General features: G+C 50.9%; 1 protein-coding gene across 5 annotated transcripts in view; it reads left to right on the top strand.

The window, feature by feature from the left end:
* The window catches only part of TMEM164 (transmembrane protein 164), a 138,645-nt gene that overhangs the window by 106,022 nt on the left and 12,129 nt on the right, over positions 1–20,494 (top strand). For all 5 annotated transcript variants that reach the window (XM_056809436.1, XM_056809439.1, XM_056809438.1 and 2 more), the window contains exon 5: positions 9,579–9,657. In XM_056809436.1, the coding sequence (XP_056665414.1) occupies positions 9,579–9,657 (79 nt within the window). The remainder of the gene's footprint in view (positions 1–9,578; positions 9,658–20,494) is intronic.

Below are 20,494 nucleotides of genomic sequence, written 5' to 3'. Positions count from 1 at the left end.
CCTCTCTCTGTCTCTCTCTCCTTCTCCTTGTCTCCATCTCTGTCTCTCTCTCCCCCCCTCTCCCTCCCTCCATCCCTCCCTCTCTCTCTGTCTCTCTCTCCCTCTTCTTCTCTCTGTCTCTCTCTCTTTCTCCCCCTCCCTCTCCTCTCTGTCTTTGTTGCTTCTTGTCTCTGTCTCTCTCTCTCCTTCTCTCTGTCTCTGTCTCTCTCTGTCTCTCCCTCTCTCTTTCTCTCTCTGTCTCTATCTCTCTCCCCCCTCTCTCTGTCTCTCTCTCCTTCTCCTTGTCTCTGTCTCTCTCTCCCCCCTCTCCCTCCCTCCTTCCCTCTCTCTGTCTCTCCTTCTCCTTCTCTCTGTCTCTGTCTCTCCTTCTCCTTCTCCTTCTCTCTGCCTCTCTTTCTCCCCACTCCTCTCCTCTCTGTCTCTCTGTCTTTGTTGCTTCTTGTCTCTGTCTCTGTCTCTCTCTCACTCTCTCTTTCTCTCTCTGTCTCTGTCTCTCTCCCCCTCTCTCTGTCTCTCTCTCCTTCGCCTTGTCTCTGTCTCTGTCTCTCTCTCCCCCTCTCCCTCCCTTCCTCCCTCCCTCCCTTCCTCTCTCTCTGTCTCTCTCTCCTTCTCCTCCTCTCTGTCTTCTCTCTTTCTCCCCCCTCCCTCTCCTCTCTGTCTCTCTGTCTTTGTTGCTTCTTGTCTCTGTCTCTGTGTCTCTCTCCCTCTCTCTTTCTCTCTCTGTCTCTGTCTCTCTCCCCCTCTCTCTGTCTCTCTCTCCTTCTCCTTGTGTCTGTGTCTGTCTCTCTCCCCCCTCTCCCTGTCTCCCTCCCTCTCTCTCTGTCTCTCTCTCCTTCTCCTCTCTCTGTCTCTCTCTCTTTCTCCCCCTCTCCCTCTCCTCTCTGTCTCTCTGTCTTTGTTGCTTCTTGTCTCTGTCTCTCTCTCTCCTTCTCTCTGTCTCTGTCTCTCTGTCTCTCTGTCCCTCCCTCTCTCTTTCTCTCTCTGTCTCTGTCTCTCTCCTCCTCTCTCTGTCTCTCTCTCCTTCTCCTTGTCTCCGTCTCTCTCTGTCTCTCTCTACTTCTCCTACTCTATCTCTGTCTCTCTCTCTCTCTCTTTCTCCCCCTCTCCCTCTCCTCTCTGTCTCTCTGTCTTTGTTGCTTCTTGTCTCTGTCTCTCTCTCCCCTCCTCTCCCTCCCTTCCTCCCTCTCTCTGTCTCTCTCTCCTTCTCTTCTCTCTGTCTCTCTCTCTTTCTCCCCCTCTCCCTCTCCTCTCTGTCTCTCTCTCTCTCTCTCTCTTTCTCTCTCTCTCTTTCTCCCCTCTCCTTGTCCTGTCTGTCTCTCTGTCTTTGTTGCTTCTTGTCTCTCTCTCCCTCTCTCCTCCTTGTCTCCGTCTCTCCCATCCCCCCTCTCCCTCCCTCCCTCTCTCTCTGTCTCTCTCTTCTCCTTCTCCTCTCTCTCTCTCTCTCTCTCTCTTTCTCCCCCTCTCCCTGTCCTCTCTGTCTCTCTGTCTTTGTTGCTTCTTGTCTCTGTCTCTGTCTCTCTCTCCCTCTCTCTTTCTCTCTCTGTCTCTGTCTCTCTCCCCCTCTCTCTGTCTCTCTCTCCTTCGCCTTGTCTCTGTCTCTGTCTCTCTCTCCCCCTCTCCCTCCCTCCCTCTCTCTCTCTCTGTCTCTCTCCTTCTCCTTCTCTCTGTCTCTCTCACTTTCTCCCTCTCTCCCTCTCTTCTCTCTCTCTCTCTGTCTCTCTCACTTTCTCCCTCTCTCCCTCTCTTCTCTCTCTCTCTCTGTCTTTGTTGCTTCTTGTCTCAGTCTCTCTGTCCCCCCTCTCCCTCCCTCCATCCCTCCCTCTCTCTCTGTCTCTCTCTCCTTCTCCTTCTGTCTCTCTCTTTCTTTCTCCACCCCCTCCCTCTCCTCTCTGTCTCTCTGTCTTTGTTGCTTCTTGTCTCTGTCTGTCTCTCTCTCCTTCGCTCTGTCTCTGTCCCTCTCTCTGTCTCTCCCTCTTTCTTTCTCCCTCTGTATCTGTCTCTCTCCCCATCTCTCTGTCTCTCTCTCCTCCTTGTCTCTGTCTCTGTCTCTCCTTCTCCTTCTCCTTCTCTCTGTCTCTCTCTCTTTCTCCCCCCTCCCTCTCCTCTCTGTCTCTCTGTCTTTTTTGCTTCTTGTCTCTGTCTCTGTCTCTCTCTCCCTCTCTCTTTCTCTCTCTGTCTCTGTCTTTCTCCCCCTCTCTCTGTCTCTCTCTCCTTCCCCTTGTCTCTGTCTCTCTCTCCCCCCTCTCCCTCCCTCCCTCTCTCTCTCTGTCTCTCTCTCCTTCTCCTTCTCTCTGTCTCTCTCTCTTTCTCCCTCTCTCCCTCTCTTCTCTCTCTCTCTGTCTTTGTTGCTTCTGTCTCAGTCTCTCTCTCCCCCCTCTCCCTCCCTCCCTCCCTCCCTCCCTCCCTCCCTCCCTCCCTCCCTCCCTCTCTGTCTCTCTCTCCTTCTCCTTCTCCTTCTCTCTGTCTCTCTCTTTCTCCCCCTCCCTCTCCTCTCTGTCTCTCTGTCTTGTTGCTTCTTGTCTCTGTCTCTCTCTCCCTCCCTCTCCCTCCCTCCCTCCCTCTCTCTGTCTCTCTCTCTTTCTCCTTCTCTCTATCTCTCTCTCTTTCTCCCCCTCTCCCTCTCCTCTCTGTCTCTCTGTCTTTGTTGCTTCTTGTCTCTGTCTCTCTCTCCTGCTCTCTGTCTCTGTCTCTCTCTGTCTCTCCCTCCCTCTTTCTCTTTCTGCTTCTCTCCCCCTCTCTCCCCCCCTCTCCTTCCCTCCCTCCCTCCCTGTCTCTCCTTCTCCTTCTCTCTCTCTCTGTCTCTCTCTTTCTCCCCCTCTCCCTCTCCTCTCTGTCTCTGTCTTTGTTGCTTCTTGTCTCTCCCCCCTCTCCCTCCCTCCCTCCTTCCCTCCCTCCCTCTCTCTCTGTCTCTCTCTCCTCCTTCTCTCTGTCTCTCTCTCTTTCTCCCCCCCTCTCCTCTCTGTCTCTCCCTCTGTCTTTCTCTCTCTTGTCTCTGTCTCTCTCTCCCCCCTTTCCACTCCCTCCCTCCCTCTGTTTCTGTCTCTCTCTCCTTCTTCCTTCTTCTTCTCCTTCTCTCTCTCTCTTTCTCCCCCCTCCCTCTCTTCTCTGTCTTTGTTGCTTCTTGTCTCTGTCTCTGTCTCTCTCTCCCTCTCTCTTTCTCTCTCTGTCTCTGTCTCTCTCCCCCTCTCTCCTGTCTCTCTCTCCATTCTCCTTGTCTCTGTCTCTGTCTCTCTCTCCCCCTCTCCCTCCTTCCCTCCCTCCCTCTCTCTCTCTGTCTCTCTCTCCTTCTCCTTCTCTCTGTCTCTCTCTTTCCCCCCCCGCCTCTCTGTCTCTCTGTCTTTGTTGCTTCTTGTCTCTGTCTCTCTCCTCCTTCTCTCTGTCTCTGTCTCTCTGTCCTCTCCCTCTCTCTTTTCTCTCTCTGTTTCTGTCTCTCTCCTCCTCTCTCTCTCTCCTTCTCCTTGTCTCCTTCTCTCTCTCCCCGCTCTCCTTCCCTCCCTCTCTCTCTGTCTCTCTCTCCTTCTCCTTCTCTCTCTCTCCTTCTCCTTGTCTCCTTCTCTCTCTCCCCACTCTCCTTCCCTCCCTCTCTCTCTGTCTCTCTCTCCTTCTCCTTCTCTCTCTCTCTCTCTCTCTCTCTCTCTGTCTCTCTCTCTCTCTCTCTCTCTCTCTCTCTCTCTCTCTCTCTCTCTCTCTTTCTCCCCCCTCCCTCTCTTCTCTGTCTTTGTTGCTTCTTGTCTCTGTCTCTGTCTCTCTCTCCCTCTCTCTTTCTCTCTCTGTCTCTGTCTCTCTCCCCTCTCTCTGTCTCTCTCTCCTTCTCCTTGTCTCTGCTCTGTCTCTCTCTCCCCCTCTCCCTCCTTCCCTCCCTACCTCTCTCTCTCTGTCTCTCTCTCCTTCTCCTTCTCTCTGTCCTCTCTCTTCCCCCCCCCCCCCGCCTCTCTGTCTCTCTGTCTTTGTTGCTTCTTGTCTCTGTCTCTCTCTCCTTCTCTCTGTCTCTGTCTCTCTGTCTCTCCCTCTCTCTTTCTCTCTGTTCTGTCTCTCTCCTCCTCTCTCTCTCTCCTTCTCCTTGTCTCCTTCTCTCTCTCCCCGCTCTCCTTCCCTCCCTCTCTCTCTGTCCTCTCTCATCCTTCTCCTTCTCTCTCTCTCCTTCTCCTTGTCTCCTTCTCTTCTCTCCCCACTCTCCTTCCCTCCCTCGTCTCTCTGTCTCTCTCTCCTTCTCCTTCTCTCGCTCTCTCTCTCTCTCTCTCTCTCTCTCTCTCTCTCTCTCTCTCTCTCTCTCTCTCTCTCTCTCTCTCTCTTTCTCCCCCTCTCCCTCTCCTCTCTGTCTCTGTCTTTGTTGCTTCTTGTCTCTCCCCCCCTCTCCCTCTCTCCTCCCTCCCTCCCTCTCTGTCTCTCTCTCCTCCTTCTCTCTGTCTCTCTCTCTTTCTCCCCCCCTCTCCTCTCTGTCTCTCTGTCTTTGTTGCGTCTTGTCTCTGTCTCTTTCTCCTCTCTCTCCCTCTCTCTGTCTCTGTTTCTCACTCTGTCTCTCCCTCTGTCTTTCTCTCTCTTGTCTCTGTCTCTCTCTCCCCCCTCTCCCTCCCCTCCTCTCTTTCTGTCTCTCTCTTCTTCTCCTTCTCCTTCTCTCTGTCTCTCTCTCTTTCTCCCACTCCCTCTCCTCTCTGTCTCTCTGTCTTTGTTGCTTCTTGTCTCTGTCTCTGTCTCTCTCTCCCTCTCTCTTTCTCTCTCTGTCGCTGTCTCCTCTCCCCCTCTCTCTGTCTCTCACTCCTTCTCCTTGTCTCTGTCTCTCTCTCTTTCTCCCTCTCTCCCTCTCTTCTCTCTCTCTCTGTCTTTGTTTCTTCTTGTCTCAGTCTCTCTCTCCCCCCTCTCCCTCCTCCCTCCCTCCCTCTCTGTCTCTCTCTCCTTCTCCTTCTCCTTCTCTCTGTCTCTCTCTTTCTCCCCCCTCCCTCTCCTCTCTCTGTCTCTCTGTCTTTGTTGCTTCTTGTCTCTGTCTTTCTCTCGCCTCCCTCTCCCTCCCTCCCTCCCTCTCTCTGTCTCTCTCTCCTTCTCCTTCTCTCTGTCTCTCTCTCTTTCTCCCCCTCTCCCTCTCCTCTCTGTCTCTCTGTCTTTGTTGCTTCTTGTCTCTGTCTCTCTCTCCTGCTCTCTGTCTCTGTCTCTCCTCTGTCTCTCCCTCCCTCTTTCTCTTTCTGTCTCTGTCTCTCTCCCCCCTCTCTCCCCCCCTCCTCCCTCCCCTCCCTCCCTCCCTCCCTGTCTCTCCTTCTCCCTTCTCTCTCTCTCTGTCTCTCTCTTTCTCCCCTCTCCCTCTCCTCTCTGTCTCTGTCTTTGTTGCTTCTTGTCTCTCCCCCCTCTCCCTCCCTCCCTCCCTCCCTCTCTCTCTGTCTCTCTCTCCTCCTTCTCTCTGTCTCTCTCTCTTTCTCCCCCCCCTCTCCTCTCTGTCTCTCTCTCTTTGTTGATTCTTGTCCTCTGTCTCTTTTCTCTCTCTCTCCTTCTCTCATGTCTCTGTTTCTCTCTCTGTCTCTCCCTCTGTCTTTCTCTCTCGTGTCTCTGTCTCTCTCTCCCCCTTTCCCTCCCTCCCTCCCTCTGTTTCTGTCTCTCTCTCCTTCTCCTTCTCCTTCTCCTTCTCTCTCTCTCTTCTCCCCCCTCCCTCTCCTCTCTGTCTCTCTGTCTTTGTTGCTTCTTGTCTCTGTCTCTGTCTCTCTCTCCCTCTCTCTTTCTCTCTCTGTCTCTGTCTCTCTCCCCCCTCTCTCTGTCTCTCTCTCCTTCTCCTTGTCTCTGTCTCTGTCTCTCTCTCCCCCCCTCTCCCTCCTTCCCTCCCTCCCTCTCTCTCTCTGTCTCTCTCCTTCTCCTTCTCTCTGTCTCTCTCTTCCCCCCGCCTCTCTGTCTCTCTGTCTTTGTTGCTTCTTGTCTCTGTCTCTCTCTCCTTCTCTCTGTCTCTGTCTCTCTGTCTCTCCCTCTCTCTTTCTCTCTCTGTTTCTGTCTCTCTCCTCCTCTCTCTCTCCTTCTCCCTGTCTCCTTCTCTCTCTCCCCGCTCTCCTTCCCTCCCTCTCCGCTCTCCTTTCCCTCCCTCTCTCTCTCTCTCTCTCTCTCTCTCTCTCTCTCTCTCTCTCTCTCTCTCTCTCTCTCTCTCTCTCTCTCTTCTCCCCCTCTCCCTCTCCTCTCTGTCTCTGTCTTTGTTGCTTCTTGTCTCTCCCCCCCTCTCCCTCTCTCCCTCCCTCCCTCCCTCTCTGTCTCTCTCTCTCCTCCTTCTCTCTGTCTCTCTCTCTTTCTCCCCCCCCCCTCTCCTCTCTGTCTCTCTGTCTTTGTTCGCTGCTTGTCTCTGTCTCTTTCTCTCTTCTCTCCCCTCTCTCTGTCTCTGTTTCTCTCTCTGTCCTCTCCCTCTGTCTTTCTCTCTCTTGTCTCTGTCTCTCTCTCCCCCTCTCCCTCCCTCTCTTTCTGTCTCTCTCTTCTTCTCCTTCTCCTTCTCTCTGTCACTCTCTCTTTCTCCCCACTCCCTCTCCTCTCTGTCTCTCTGTCTTTGTTGCTTCTTGTCTCTGTCTCTGTCTCTCTCTCCTCTCTCTTTCTCTCTCTGTCTCTGTCTCTCTCCTCCTCTCTCTGTCTCTCTCTCCTTCTCCTTGTCTCTGTCTCTCTCTCCCCGCTCTCCTTCCCTCCTTCTCTCTCTGTCTCTCTCTCCTTCTCCTTCTCTCTGTCTCTCTCTCTTTCTTCCCCCCCTCTATGTCTCTCTGTCTTTGTTGCTTCTTGTCTCTGTCTCTCTCTCTTTCTCCTCTTCTCTGTTTCTCTCTCTGTCTCTCCCTCTGTCCTTTCTCTCTCTTGTCTCTGTCTCTCTCTCACCCCCCCCTCTCCCTCCCTCCCTCCCTCCCTCCCTTCCTCTCTCTCTGTCTCTCTTCTCCTTCTCCTTCTCTCTGTCTCTCTCTCTTTCTCCCCCCCCTCCCTCTCCTCTCTGTCTCTCTGTCTTTGTTGCTTCTTGTCTCTGTCTCTGTGTCTCTCTCCCTCTCTTTCTCTCTCTGTCTCTGTCTCTCTCCCCCTCTCTCTGTCTCTCTCTCCTTCTCCTTCTCTCTGTCTCTCTCTCTTTCTCCCCCACTCCCTCTCCTCTCTGTCTCTCTGTCTTTGTTGCTTCTTGTCTCTGTCTCTCTCTACCCCCCTCTCCCTCCCTCCCTCCCCTCTCTCTGTCTCTCTCTCTTTCTCCCCCCTCTCCTCTTCTCTGTCTCTCTGTCTTTGTTGCTTCTTGTCTCTGTCTCTGTCTCTCTCTCTCTCCTCCTGCTCTCTGTCTCTGTCTCTGTCTCTCTCTCCCCTCCCTCTTTCTCTCTCCTGTCTCTGTGTCTCTCCCCCTCTCTCTGTCTCTCTCTTCCCCCCCTCTCCCTCCCTCCCTTCCTCCCTCCCTCTCTCTCTGTCTCTCTCTCCTTCTCCTTCTCTCTGTCTCTCTCTTTCTCCCCCTCTCCCTCTCCTCCTCTGTCTCTGTCTTTGTTGCTTCTTGTCTCTCCCACCCTCTCCCTCTCTCCCTCCCTCCCTCCCTCTCTGTCTCTCTCTCTCCTCCTTCTCTCTGTCTCTCTCTCTTTCTCCCCCCCTCTCCTCTCTGTCCTTCTGTCTTTTGTTGCTGCTTGTCTCTGTCTCTTTCTCTCTTCTCTCCCTCTCTCTGTCTCTGTTTCTCTCTCTGTCTCTCCCTCTGTCTTTCTCTCTCTTGTCTCTGTCTCTCTCTCCCCCTCTCCCCTCCCTCCTCTTTCTGTCTCTCTCCTTCTTCTCCTTCTCCTTCTCTCTCGTCTCTCTCTCTTTCTCCCCACTCCCTCTCCTCTCTGTCTCTCTGTCTTTGTTGCTTCTTGTCTCTGTCTCTGTCTCTCTCTCCCTCTCTCTTTCTCTCTCTGTCTCTGTCTCTCTCCTCCTCTCTCTGTCTCTCTCTCCTTCTCCTGTGTCTCTGTCTCTCTCTCCCCGCTTCTTCCTTTTCTCTTTCCTTCCCTCCTCTCTCTCTGTCTCTCTCACCTTCTCCTTCTCTCTGTCTCTCTCTCTTTCTTCCCCCCTCTATGTCTCTCTGTCTTTGTTGCTTCTTGTCTCTGTTCTCTCTCTCTTTCTCTCTGTCTCTGTTTCTCCTCTGTCTCTCCCTCTGTCTTTCTCTCTCTTGTCTCTGTCTCTCTCTCCCCCCTCTCCCTCCCTCCCTCCTCCCTCCCTTCCTCTCTCTCTGTCTCTCTCTCCTTCTCCTTCTCTCTGTCTCTCTCTCTTTCTCCCCCCTCCCTCTCCTCTCTGTCTCTCTGTCTTGTTGCTTCTTGTCTCTGTCTCCTGTGTCTCTCTCCCTCTCTTTCTCTCTCTGTCTCTGTCTCTCTCCCCCTCTCTCTGTCTCTCTCTCCTTCTCCTTCTCTCTGTCTCTCTCTCTTTCTCCCCCACTCCCTCTCCTCTCTGTCTCTCTGTCTTTGTTGCTTCTTGTCTCTGTCTCTCTCTACCCCCCTCTCCCTCCCTCCCTCCCTCTCTCTGTCTCTCTCTCTTTCTCCCCCCTCTCCTCTTTCTCTGTCTCTCTGTCTTTGTTGCTTCTTGTCTCTGTCTCTGTCTCTCTCTCTCTCTCCTGCTCTCTGTCTCTGTCTCTGTCTCTCTCTCCCTCCCTCTTTCTCTCTCTGTCTCTGTGTCTCTTCCCCCTCTCTCTGTCTCTCTCTTCCCCCCCTCTCCCTCCCTCCCCTTCCTCCCTCCCTCTCTCTCTGTCTCTCTCTCCTTCTCCTTCTCTCTGTCTCTCTCTTTCTCCCCCCCTCCCTCTCCTCTCTGTCTGTCTGTCTTTGTTGCTTCTTGGTCTCTGTCTCTCTCTCTTTCTCTCTGTCTCTGTCTCTCTGTTCTCCCTCTCTCTTTCTCTCTCTGTCTCTGTCCTCTCCTCCTCTCTCTGTCCTCTCTCCTTCTCCTTGTCTCCGTCTCTCTCTCCCCGCTCTCCCTCCCTCCCTCTCTCTCTCTCTCTCTCTCTCTCTCTCTCTCTCTCTCTCTCTCTCTCTCTCTCTCTCTCTCCTTCTCCTCTCTCTCTCTCTCTCTCTTCTCCCCCTCTCACTCTCCTCTCTGTCTCTGTCTTTGTTGCTTCTTGTCTCTCCCCCTCTCCCCCCTCTCCTCCCTCCCTCCCTCTCTCTCTGTCTCTCTCTCCTTCTCCTTCTCCTTCTCTCTGTCTCTCTCTCTTTCTCCCCCCTCCCTCTCCTCTCTGTCTCTCTGTCTTTGTTGCTTCTTGTCTCTGTCTCTCTCTCCCTCTCTCTTTCTCTCTCTGTCTCTTTCTCTCTCCCCCTCTCTCTGTCTCTCTCTCCTTCTCCTTGTCTCTGTCTCTGTCTCTCTCTCCCCCCCTCCCTCCCTCCCCTCTCTCTGTTCTCTCTCTCTTCTCCTCTCTGTCTCTCTCTCTTTCTCCCCCCCCTCCTCTCTGACTTTCTTTCTTTGTTGCTTCTTGTCTGTCTCTCTTCTCTCCCCTTCTCTCTTTCTCTGTTTCTCTTTCTGTCTCTCCTTCTCTCTGTCTTTGTCCTCTATTTCTCGTATAAATAGTAATAATATTGTATTTATATATATGTAATGTATATTGCAGAGATGCTGTCCACCTCCTTCACTGCCAGCAGCGTCCCTGAGTCCTCCTTCTTTTGTCTCTGCAGCTCCCCTTGGAGTTGGAAATTTACTACATCCAACACATCATGCTCTATGTGGTGCCAGTGTATCTGCTGTGGAAAGGAGGTAAGGCCTGGCCAGGCACACCTGCAGCCACATGGCCCAGTCTAGACTGTGTCGTGCTTTTGGAAGGAGTGTCTATCCCAGGGTCCCCAGCTGACTGCGTCAATGGGAGAAGGCCAAGGGAGAAACATATAAACCCTCTGCTTCTATTCCAGGTCACCGTGTGCTTTACTTACGCACACTTCTGTCTGTGTACTGTGTATGTGGAAAGCAGAGCTAGATGCTGGAGAATAGTAAGCTAGGAAGGAAGGGAAGAGAGAAGGCAGGCAGGCAGGCAGGCAGGCTGCTAGCTAGCTGGTGGGTAGATAGGTCAGTAGATAGGTGGGCGGAAAAGGATGAATGGTGGGTAGGCCCATAGATAGACAATGGGAATGTAGCTACATAGTAGGAGATTAGAAAGGCTAGACCATTGGTAGATAGCCAGCTAGGTAGGGTGATCGGTGGAGCCTGGCTTGATAAGTAGGTAAATAAATATATATAGAGAGTAGGTAGCTAGATAGAAGGATAGAGAGGTGAGAGGTAGCTAGATAGTAGGTAGATAATAGGTAGTAAGTAGGTAGGTATATAGATTGACAGACAGACAGGCAGACAGACAGACATATAGGTCAATAGTTTGAGCCTGGATAGATAAGTACATAGATAAATAGAGAGGTGGATAGTGGGTAGATGGGATAGACAGATAGAGATAGATAGTTGATAACTAGATAATAGGTAGTTAGGTGAATGATAGATTAAGAAAGACTAGGTATAGATAGATAGGTAGATAGATAAATAGATAGATAGACAAATAGGATAGAGAGAAAGAAAGAAAGAAAGAAAGAAAGAAAGAAAGAAAGAAAGAAAGAAAGAAAGAAAGAAAGAAAGAAAGAAAGAAAGAAAGAAAGAAAGAAAGAAAGAAAGAAAGAAAGAAAGAAAGAAAGAAAGAAAGAAAGAAAGAAAGAAAGAAAGAAAGAAAGAAAGAAAGGAAGGAAGGAAGGAAGGAAGGAAGGAAGGAAGGAAGGAAGGAAAGGAAGGAAGGAAGGAAGGAAGGAAGGAAGGAAGGAAGGAAGGAAAGAAAGGAAGGAAGGAAGGAAGGAAGGAAGGAAGGAAGGAAGGAAGGAAGGAAGGAAGGAAGGAAGGAAGGGAACAAGAAGGGAACAAGGAGGGAACAAGGAAAGAAAGGATACATGATAGGTAGATAGTAGGTAGAGAGCTAAGTAGATAAATGGTAGGTAAGCAGTTTGAAAAGAAGGATAGGTTGGTAGATAGTGAAATAGCTAGATGATAGGTGAATAGCTATAGAACGGCTAAATGGTTGGCAAATGGGTAGCTGGAAAGGAGAGATAGGATAGATGGATGGATGATAGGTAGAGCGTTGGCACCCAGCTAGATCGCAGGTAAATCCATAAGTAGATAATTGGTAGGTAGATAGATAGAAGAGATGGCTGGAGAGGCAGATAGTAGGTAGATAGTAGGTAGGCAGAGAGAGAATGCAAATGTAAGGAAAGTTCGCCTCCCCAAGTGAAGCAGTGACATCTTGCAGCCCGAGGGGGAGAGAGCTCCCAGTAAGAGCCCACTCCAATTGCTCGAGCACCCTTAGGAGCCGTCTTGGGCTTGGTATGTCCATTTGGTTACAAATCAGGAAGTACGAGATCCAGTGGAAGGCCTGTTTGTAGTGTATAACAGCAGAAAATCCTGGCCTTCAGGCCCCGCGGAGGAGAGCTTCCCTGTTGGGCGAATTCTACTCTCCCAGCTTGAGGCTGGCTGCTATATTTCCAGAACAAAGAGCATTTGGTTCCTGCTTGTCGCTGCGTGCGTGCGTGCGTGCGTGCGTGCGTGCGTCTACCTTCCTGTTACTAGGCGATAAAGCTCCATCGAGAGATCGTGACCTTGGTTTTCCAGCTTTTGGATTAGCTATAGATCTCGGCCTTGATTCCGAGTTTAATTATAGCTTAATTACCACTCGAAGCTTAATTCTTTGCTTTTACAATAACAGCCCTGTTCAGAGTTTGGGCTTTGAAGCCCGGCAGGCCTCCACCTAGGGAGGTAGCAGGGCTAATCCCCCCCCCCCCCCCCAGCAGAGAACGTGAGCCAGAGCATTTTTCCACTGGGGGAAGGGGAGATCTGCCGCCCACTCTGTAACCCCATCGTTTCCCTTGTGACTAAGAGCATGATACCAGGGTGTGGGCTCTGGATGGGACCAAAGAGTAGAGTGAATGCCTGAAGCCCCATAGAGGTCACATTGGTAACCTAGTTCTTATGTGTACCAAGGATGGGGCAGAGAGGCCGAGAGTCAGGAGATTTGGGAGGAGGAAATTAAAGAGGGGACGGATTGGATTGGGATGTTATATGACCTTGGGGACTACTTTGCCTCCATTTCCTTCTCTGTAAAGAATGATGGAAAGAACAGTGCTCGGAAGTGACTAGACCAGACACCGACAGGGCCCAATGGGAAAGCTCCTGGCCTTCATGGGAGAGGAGAACAGGATAATGGCTATCCTGTTTGAACCTCAATTCTAGTACGATCTGGACAGATAACGGTGACCACCATTTACCACTGACTTCACGTGGGCCAAGTGTGACCTGCTCTAGTTTGGTGGGCGTTTGTCCCCTTGGGAAAAGATGACAGGGATAGAGATTTATAGTTCAAAGGAACCTCAGAGGCCTTCCAATTCAACCCCTTTATTTTACAAAGAAGGAAACTGAGGCCCAGGGAGGAGAAGCGATTTGCTCAGGATCACCTGGGTGGTAGTAGAATATCTGAACTGCCTTTTCCTTTTTTTTTAACAACATTTTAAAATGAACTTTCCTTGATTTTTAAAATGTTTACATCCTCTTCATTTCATCTCTCTGTCCCTGTCCGTAAAGCCATTTCTTCCGAGGGTTTAGGAGCAAAGCAGCATGGGAGTTGAGCTCCCTTCTCCAGAGAGGCCATTTTGTCCTTTTTCTCAGGAACAAACCTGAGCGGTTGCCCTAGTGAATTCCCTGACAAATAAAGTCGGGGGTGAGGATGGAGGTGTGAGTGTGGGCCCTCCCTCACTCTCACTCTTGAGTCTTGGCCAAGTGGGATGTGGGGGAGGTTTCTGGCTCTCTGCTGCCATCTGCTGCTCTCTCGGGCAATCATCAGACTTCAAAAAGCACAGGCCAATGCCTTGGTCCTCCCATCAGCTGTTGGAGCAGGGAGCCAGCCCACAGCCAGGATGCTTTGGGGTAAATAGAGGCAAGGCTATGGAGTCTTCGGGGGGCTTTGCCTTTCATGAAGTAGTTAAGGTAATCACCCAACCTCCTGAACATAAATGAATTACCAGATGATCAAGTCTGACATCTCACACCCAAAGGAGCCTCTAGTCCAACCCCCTTATTTTACAGAGGAAGAAACTGAGGCCTGCAGGGTCACCCTCACTCCTAGTTCTAGAGCTGGAAGTGTCCTCTGAGGCCCTGAGTCCAATTCTCTCATTTTACAGAGAAGGAAACTGAGACCCAAGGAGGGGAAGGGACTTGTGCAGGGTCACAGAGGGAGGTGACAGCATCCAGATTTGCACTCAGGCCCTGTGACAATGAGTTCAGAACCCTTGCCACTGAGTCATGTTGTCTTGTAGCCCAGAATCTGTGGCAACATGATGGTATTGACTAATATTGCTGATTAGTAATTACTCTGTGTTTAATCATTGTTATGATAGTAATAACAAGCAGAGCTAATATTTCTCTAACACTTACCATGTGCCAGGCACTGTGCTGAGCACTTTTCAGTTTTTAATCACATTTAAAATGACCTCAACCCGAGACATCCCAATTCCGATCAGGACCTCCCGTGCTGTTCCATTCCAGAGAGGAATACCCATCTCTCTGCCTGCTGATGGCGGACACGGACATGCTGGGGCCTTTGCCCACTCTCTTTCCTGCACCAAGGGCTGCTCTGGGGCAGCAGGGAGGCCCAGACCCCACTGCTCTGTCTGCCCAACTGCTGGTCTGTTCTCTGAAGAGACAGGCCTCAGGAAAGACATCTTCTTGAGAGAGGCTCCCTGTATCCCCAGGGCCTCAGCTAAAAGGGCCAAGGCCCCTTCAGCTAAGAACCACCTCTCCCTGTCCCGGCTGAGAGAAGGACCGGAGATAAGTTACTTAGTGCTCAGGCTAGATATCTTACCTTATCCTCTCTCTGATTTCTTGCTTCGCTTCTCTTTCTACATTTTGTAAATAAATCTCTTTGGAATTAAATTCCTGGTGACCATGCTCATAAAATATAAAGTCCAACCCTTTACAAATTAAACCTCTTTTCCCCCTTACACAACCCCAGCACCTGACCTCAACACAGGAGAAGGAGAAACATTTGTTGAGCACCTACTGGGTGCCAGGCACTGTGCTGAGTGCTTTACAAATATGATCTCATTTGATCTTCACAAGAAGCCTATGAGATAATACGATTTTTATCTCCATTGGACAGTTGAGGACATTGAGGCAGATGGAGGCAAGGTGACTTGCTAGGAAGTATCTGAGGCTATATTTGAACCCAGGTGTTCCCGATTCCAGATCCACACTGTGTCACCTAGCTGCCTCCAGCTGAAGGAGGACCAGGGCCTCGCCTTCCTACCAGAGGTCCCAGAAATTTTCAGAGCCAATGGAGTCTCCTCTGGCTCCACTTCCTGGAAAACCAGTCCCCTCCTTCCTTTACTGAGCAAAGCCCAGGGGATTTCAGATGCCCTTTGCCCCACGGCAGCCAGAAGTGTCAGTCCTCACACCTAAGTCCCACAACTTTCTTCCTTTGCCTGTATAATTGAAAATCGGTTACCCTACAGAAAACTACATTTTCCAGGAGCCCACTGACTTCCTGTCGTTACATACTTCCTATGGACAGGGGATATTAGGCAGTGGGGTGGAGGGTCCCAGGCTCTTTGGCTTTCTGTCACAAGTATGGTGGTGGTAAGTGTGGGGGTTTTGAACATGCTGATTAGCTATGGGCACGTGGTTTTTAATCTGCTAGCTTTTTATTCCTTTACTTCTAATGATCACAAATAAATCTCTTAAAATATAATATTTTTATTATTTGAAATTCATTTTAACTTTTACATGACCAAATGAGTCCACTAGGGGGCAGAGCCAAGATGGCAGCCTAGCAGCAGGGAAAGCTGAAACCACTCTGAGAATCCTTCCAAAGGGATCTTTGAAAAGCACCTCACTGTAGAGGGTAGAAACCAGCACACTTTCATTGCTCCCAGGCCTGAGCCTGACCAAAGCCTCTCTTCTGGGCCATTTCCATATAGCAGCGTCTCTATCTTCTCTGGGTCATATTGGCAAGCCTGCTCCTCCATTATTCTCCTTTCCAAGCACTTTTCTGGCCTCTGCTTGAAGACCTTTAGTGGGGGTGGGGGAGAGGGACGAATCACCACCTCCTAAGACAGCTCTAATTGTTAGCAAGCCCCCATTTACCTGTCTGTATCTTCCCTGATTCTACAATCTCGGCCCAAACAGAACAGCTTTTGTCCCTCATCCTGATTGAGCAGACATCCCTAGTACCTTTACCTAATCCTCATGGGGCATGAACAGTGTTGGGGAGGAGGTGGGAATGGGGGGTCAACACTGTCCCAGTCATCTTCCTCCCCACTCATGGCTCTTTTCTCCCAGCTGCCCCCTCTCGGGTAATTTGCATCCTTGTCTCTTCACAAGAAAGATGGAGAAAGCATCCTCGTGAAGAAACCCGATTGACGACCCCAAACACCATCCACTATTCAAAAGCGAAGCCACCTCAACACGCGTGGAGCCTGCCTGCCCTGACTCAAATGAAAGGATGCCCCGCAATGGCTGACGGCTTGGCTTAGGGTCCAGTTGACAAGGTGCTCCTCTCCAAATGATTTTCCGTAGGCCAAGGAACACCAAGAGATTGCTTCAGGGAACGGCTCAGAGCATAATGAATTTGTATGGAAAAACAAGCAGGCGAGGGGATCTCGGGAGGATGCCGAAAAGAAAAGCGGATGCTCGAAATTGGTTATCACAAGAAATTCTGTGGCCCAAGTGAAAGAGAGATCAATGGACTAGAGGAGTGAAGGCAGATGTCCAAGCAAACGGCCAACCAAAGGGTATTGTTTGAGGAGCCTCGAGAAACTAAGGCTTGGTTGTCTAACAAAAGCGCAGGACGGGGTGGAAGTGGCTTGGCAATTTGGGGGGGAAGCGACTTCCATCTTGGGAGTCTGCCTCTGAGCGCTCCAGCTTGTAATGACCCGCGAAACGGAAAAAAGGATCCAAAGGATGGAAGAGGATGGAATGAGGTACGGAGGCGGAGAGTGATGTTCCGTTCAGCAAATAAAAGAGAATTATTCAGGCAAGATGGATGGCCTTGATTACTTTAAAATAGAAAATTCCGTGTAATAAAAAAGCATAATTAAAAAGGAAATGAACAGATTGAAGAGATATATCACTGGAAAATGCATGGGGTCCGGGTAAGGACAATGACTCTACAGCTTGCTCATGTCAAGATGAAAAACTTGGCCCGTCCCATATGTAAAGGACTGCCAGACATCAGGCAAAGCAAGTCTTGATTCCTTTTCAGATAACGGGAACAGAGCTTTGCCCAAAGAAACACAAGTTACTTAAGAAAGCAGAGTTCAAAGTCACTGTGTAATGGAGAGGATGCTCGCCTTGGAGTCAGGAAGAAGCGAGTGCAAGTCCACTTGGGACCCTTCCTGCTTGCGGGACCCTGGGCAAGTCACTTCCCTTTTGGTTCTTCAGCTGTCCATCTGGAGGCTGGGCTGAAGAGTCTCTAAGTGCACTTCTGCTCTGAAATGGAATATTTTGCAAACTTGACAAAAGGCCCGAGTTACTCATAATTAAAGAAATGAACATTCCTAACAGCTTTAAGATCCTCCATTCCATGCATTGGCCCGGCACGAATAATGAAGTCAGTGCTGCTGGGCGTGGGAGGGAACGGGGGCACTCATTCCCTGTTGTTGAGGTTCCTTCGGGGGCACATTCAAGCCCAGTGTAGAGGGCTCACAGATAAGAAGGCCATTCTTGAGAATCTAGGGAAAGACGGAGGAATAAGCACCTCTTAAGTGCCTACTATGTGGTAGGTGCTGTGTGGACGATGATTTCATTTTGTCCTCACCACAACTCTGAGAGCTTGCTGCGATCATTCGTAATCTCTTTCGGAAGGAAACTGAGGCAAACAGAGCGTAAATGACTGGGCCAGAGTCACACAGCCAGGACATGACTGAGGCTAGATGAGAACTCGGGGCTTCCTGGCTCTAGCTCTATCTGCCACACTGCCAAGCTGCTGCTAATAAGGCTGAATGTTTTCTTTTTAAAAATCCGTTCATAGACCTTCATGGACCCATTCAAAAAGCCCCGCACACTGGAGTGAAAGTAAGTGAGCAATAATGGAACATGGTCCAAGGGGGTGTTGGCCCTTCTTGTAATGGCATTCGTGCACATAAAGAGGACGAGCAAATCTGAGGAGTGAAGAATTCCGAGGAGACCTTTGGGAAATAGTGGAGCGCGAATAAAGCAGAACCAGGAGAACTAGACACATGCTACTTCATCCTCCTCCTCCTCCTCCTCCTCCTCATCATCATCTCCCAGCATTTGTATAGGGTGGCCAGGTAGTGCTGCAGGGGAATAGAAGCTAGCACTGCAGTTAGGAAGGCTCGCCATCTCCCCGAGTTCCACTCTGGCCTCAGACAACTGACCCTAGCTAAGTCGTTTCACCCTGTTTGCCTCAGTCTCCTCATCTGAAAAAGGTGCTGGAGAAGGAGATGGCAAAGTGCTCCATCATCTTTGCCAAGAAAATCCCAAGTGGGGTCCCAAAGAGTCACACACGACTGAAAAATGAATGAATGAATGAATAGAATATCTGAATCTAGCACCTACTATGTGCCAGACACTCACTTTACAATGGAGATCTCATTCAATCCTCACAACAACTCTGTTTTTGTCCCTGTTTGACAGCTGTGGAAACTGAGGCAGGCAGTGACTTGCTCAGGATCACACAGCTAGTAAGTTTTTGAGCTGAGAATTGAGCTCAGCTTTTCCTGACTCCACCAGGCTCAGCACTCTGTAGCTGCCTCTGCTTGAGGGGAAGGAGAGAACACAACAAGAAAGGCTGAGACAAGAAATAAATAGCTGACCTTCTCTCCGTCATCAATTATGGCTCCTGGTTAAGGGGCTGAAATGCTCCAGTCTTTGCTTTGTTTCTGCTTTCTCCGCCAAGGAGGGTGACGTAAAAAGAACTAATTCTTCGGCTGCCCTGGAGAGAATGGGTTCAAGTCACCGAGAGCAGAGCGGCGGTGTGACCTGGAGAATAAGGCCACGGACCCAGCCTTGTCTTTGCTCTTTGAGAGAGCTCGGGGAATGGTAAAGGCGCCACAGGCTTGGAGCGGAGCGGGCACTGTCCGCATTTGCGAAGGGACGACTTTGATCCCTGGCAAAGGTTTAGAAAGGCAAGATTTAGCTTCAAAGAACCATTTCAAAGAGCCTCATTTCTTGTTGTTGGATGGGGCCACCAAAATGGCAGATCAAGAGGGCTAGAGACAGCTCCCCGACATTTGCGAAAGGCTCCCCCGCTCCTCTTGTGCTAACGATGGAGTGATAGGGTCGAAACGAGGGTTTAATTACGACCAACTACTGGTGGAGGCCAGATTGTGAAGGAAGATCAAAACCATCAAACAAGAGGAGTTTGTAGTTTATCCAAGAGGCACAAGGGAGCCACCAAGGCTTCTTGAGTGGGGGAGTGCGGAATCTGCACCTTAGAAAAAAGGCACTTTGGAAGCTGTGTGGAGAATGACTTGGAGAGACTGGTCGCTGTAGCCTAGATGAGAGGTGAGGAGGGCCTCACTTGGAATGGTGGCCACAGAGACGAAGAGAAGAGAGGGGAGAGAACTGACACAACTTGGAAGATGGCCGACTGTGTGGGGCACAGAGACAGAGATGAGGATGTAGCAGAGGTTCCACAGCAATGCTCTGCCACGCTCTTGCCTTTTGCCAAATCAGGCTATTCTAAAGGTGCTCTGCTCCCCCACTACCACCACGCCCCCTCCCAAAACCCTCCCTGCCTTTCTTTCACGTACCTGGATTTTCTTCCTTCCCCTTCCTTGAGCTGGTGAAGTTCCTGCTCATTTGCTTTTGCTTGTTTACTCTTAGCTCCCGTCTTAGATTCAAAACTGAGTACTGGTTCAAGGCAGAAGAGTGGTGAGGGCTAGGCAGTGGGGATCGAGTGACTTGTGCAGGGTCACCCAGCTGGGAAGTGGCTGAGGCCACATTGGAACCCGGGTCCTCCCTTCTCTAGTCCTGGCTCTGTATCTACTGAGCTACGAGCTGTCCCACCTCACCAACCTTTGCTCATTTTTTGATGTGCAGGAAGGCCACCTCTTACGTGATGCCTTCCATGGTATCCATCCCCTTCCGCACCCCCAATGACTCATGGTTTTCCTCTTGCATTGTCTTTCTCATTCTCTAATGCAACCTCATGGAGTATCGGGGGGCCTCGATTGTCCCCCAACTCCCTCCAGAAGGGCTAGGAGTATGGCAGGCTAGGCCAAGTCTCACGTTGGTGTCGCCCCAGGCATGGTTGTGATTGTGGCTTTAGGGCTGGAAAGAGCCTCAGAGGCCACTGAGTTGAACCCCTTTTATTTCCCAGATGAGGAAACTGAGGCCCAGGGAGTGGAAGGGACTTGCCCAATGTCACACAGCTAGTTGGACGTCAGAGGCGAGATTTGGGCCCAGGTCCAGAGAGGGAGCGCCACCTCTGTGGGAGATGTCGATCGTGGGCTTGGTTTGGAGGAGCCTTTGATGGTAGTTACTGCCTGTGACCCCAGGCCTGTTTCCTAAACAGCCAGTTTGACTAATAAATACAGGGCTGTCACGAGCATCAAACGGGCTAGGCCTTCGGCAAGCACCACCGAAACTCCCATTGGGACTCTGCGGAAGATCATTATCTCTGCAGGAGGGAAGGGGGGTGCCTTGGCTGGGCTGATGCTGGCCAGCTGGGAGGCTGCTGAGCTCTCCCAGGCCGGCTGGGCTCTGTGGAGCATTCATGGGAGCATGTTGGAGAGGGAAGGAGCCACCCCCCTTGGCTGCATCCCAGAGAAGCCCAAGAGCCGGGTGTCATCCTCCAGGCCAATTTCTGTTCCCTCTTTCCCAGGAGACTCTGTCCTGGGGATCAGGGTGGAGGGGAACCGAACCTCTGCTTTCACTGAGACAAGGGAAGAAAATGGGGCTTCTTGTCTTAGAATTGCCCAGAGAGGCTGGGACTTGTCCAAGGACACTGAGGCCAGTTTGTGTCAGACAAGAGGTTTGAAGCCAGGCCTTCTGGCTTAGAGCTCAGCTATCCAGGCAGTCGGCAAGCACCCAGGCCCTGCCCCCAAGGAGCTCAGAGTCTAATGATGGGTCCATTTGGCATAAGCAAAAGGTATTCTCAGAGGACGAGAATGGCTAGATGGCACTCAGACACTTCCTAGCTTGGTGACCCTGGAAAGTCACTTCACTTTGCCTCCATGTCCCCATCTGTAAAATGAGCTAGAGAATGGAATGGCAAACCACTCCAGGATCTCTGCTGAGAAAATCCCCCAAGAGGTCATGAAGTCAGACATGATGCAAACAACTGAACAACACCCATTTGGTTTTGTTTCCTCTTTCAAACCCTTTTTTCTCTTAGAATCAGTTCTAAGGCAGAAGAGTGGTAAGGGCCAGACAATGGGGGGTAAGTGACTTGCCCAGGGTCACACAGCTAGGAAGCATCTGAGGTTAGATCGGAACTCAGGACCTCTTGCCTCCAGGCCTGGCTTCCTATCCACTGAGCCACTAGCCTTCCCCCAAAAGGAAAGGATTTTTGATCTGTGTGTTAGAGGAAGCCAGGGGGAGCTAAGTCACTTTGATT

The sequence above is a fragment of the Monodelphis domestica genome, chromosome X (genome assembly GCF_027887165.1).
Source record: "Monodelphis domestica isolate mMonDom1 chromosome X, mMonDom1.pri, whole genome shotgun sequence".
In the NCBI taxonomy this organism is placed as follows: Eukaryota; Metazoa; Chordata; class Mammalia; order Didelphimorphia; family Didelphidae; genus Monodelphis; species Monodelphis domestica.
The sequence above is the reverse complement of the archived record's forward strand: the minus strand, read 5'-3'. Positions and strand labels throughout refer to the sequence as shown.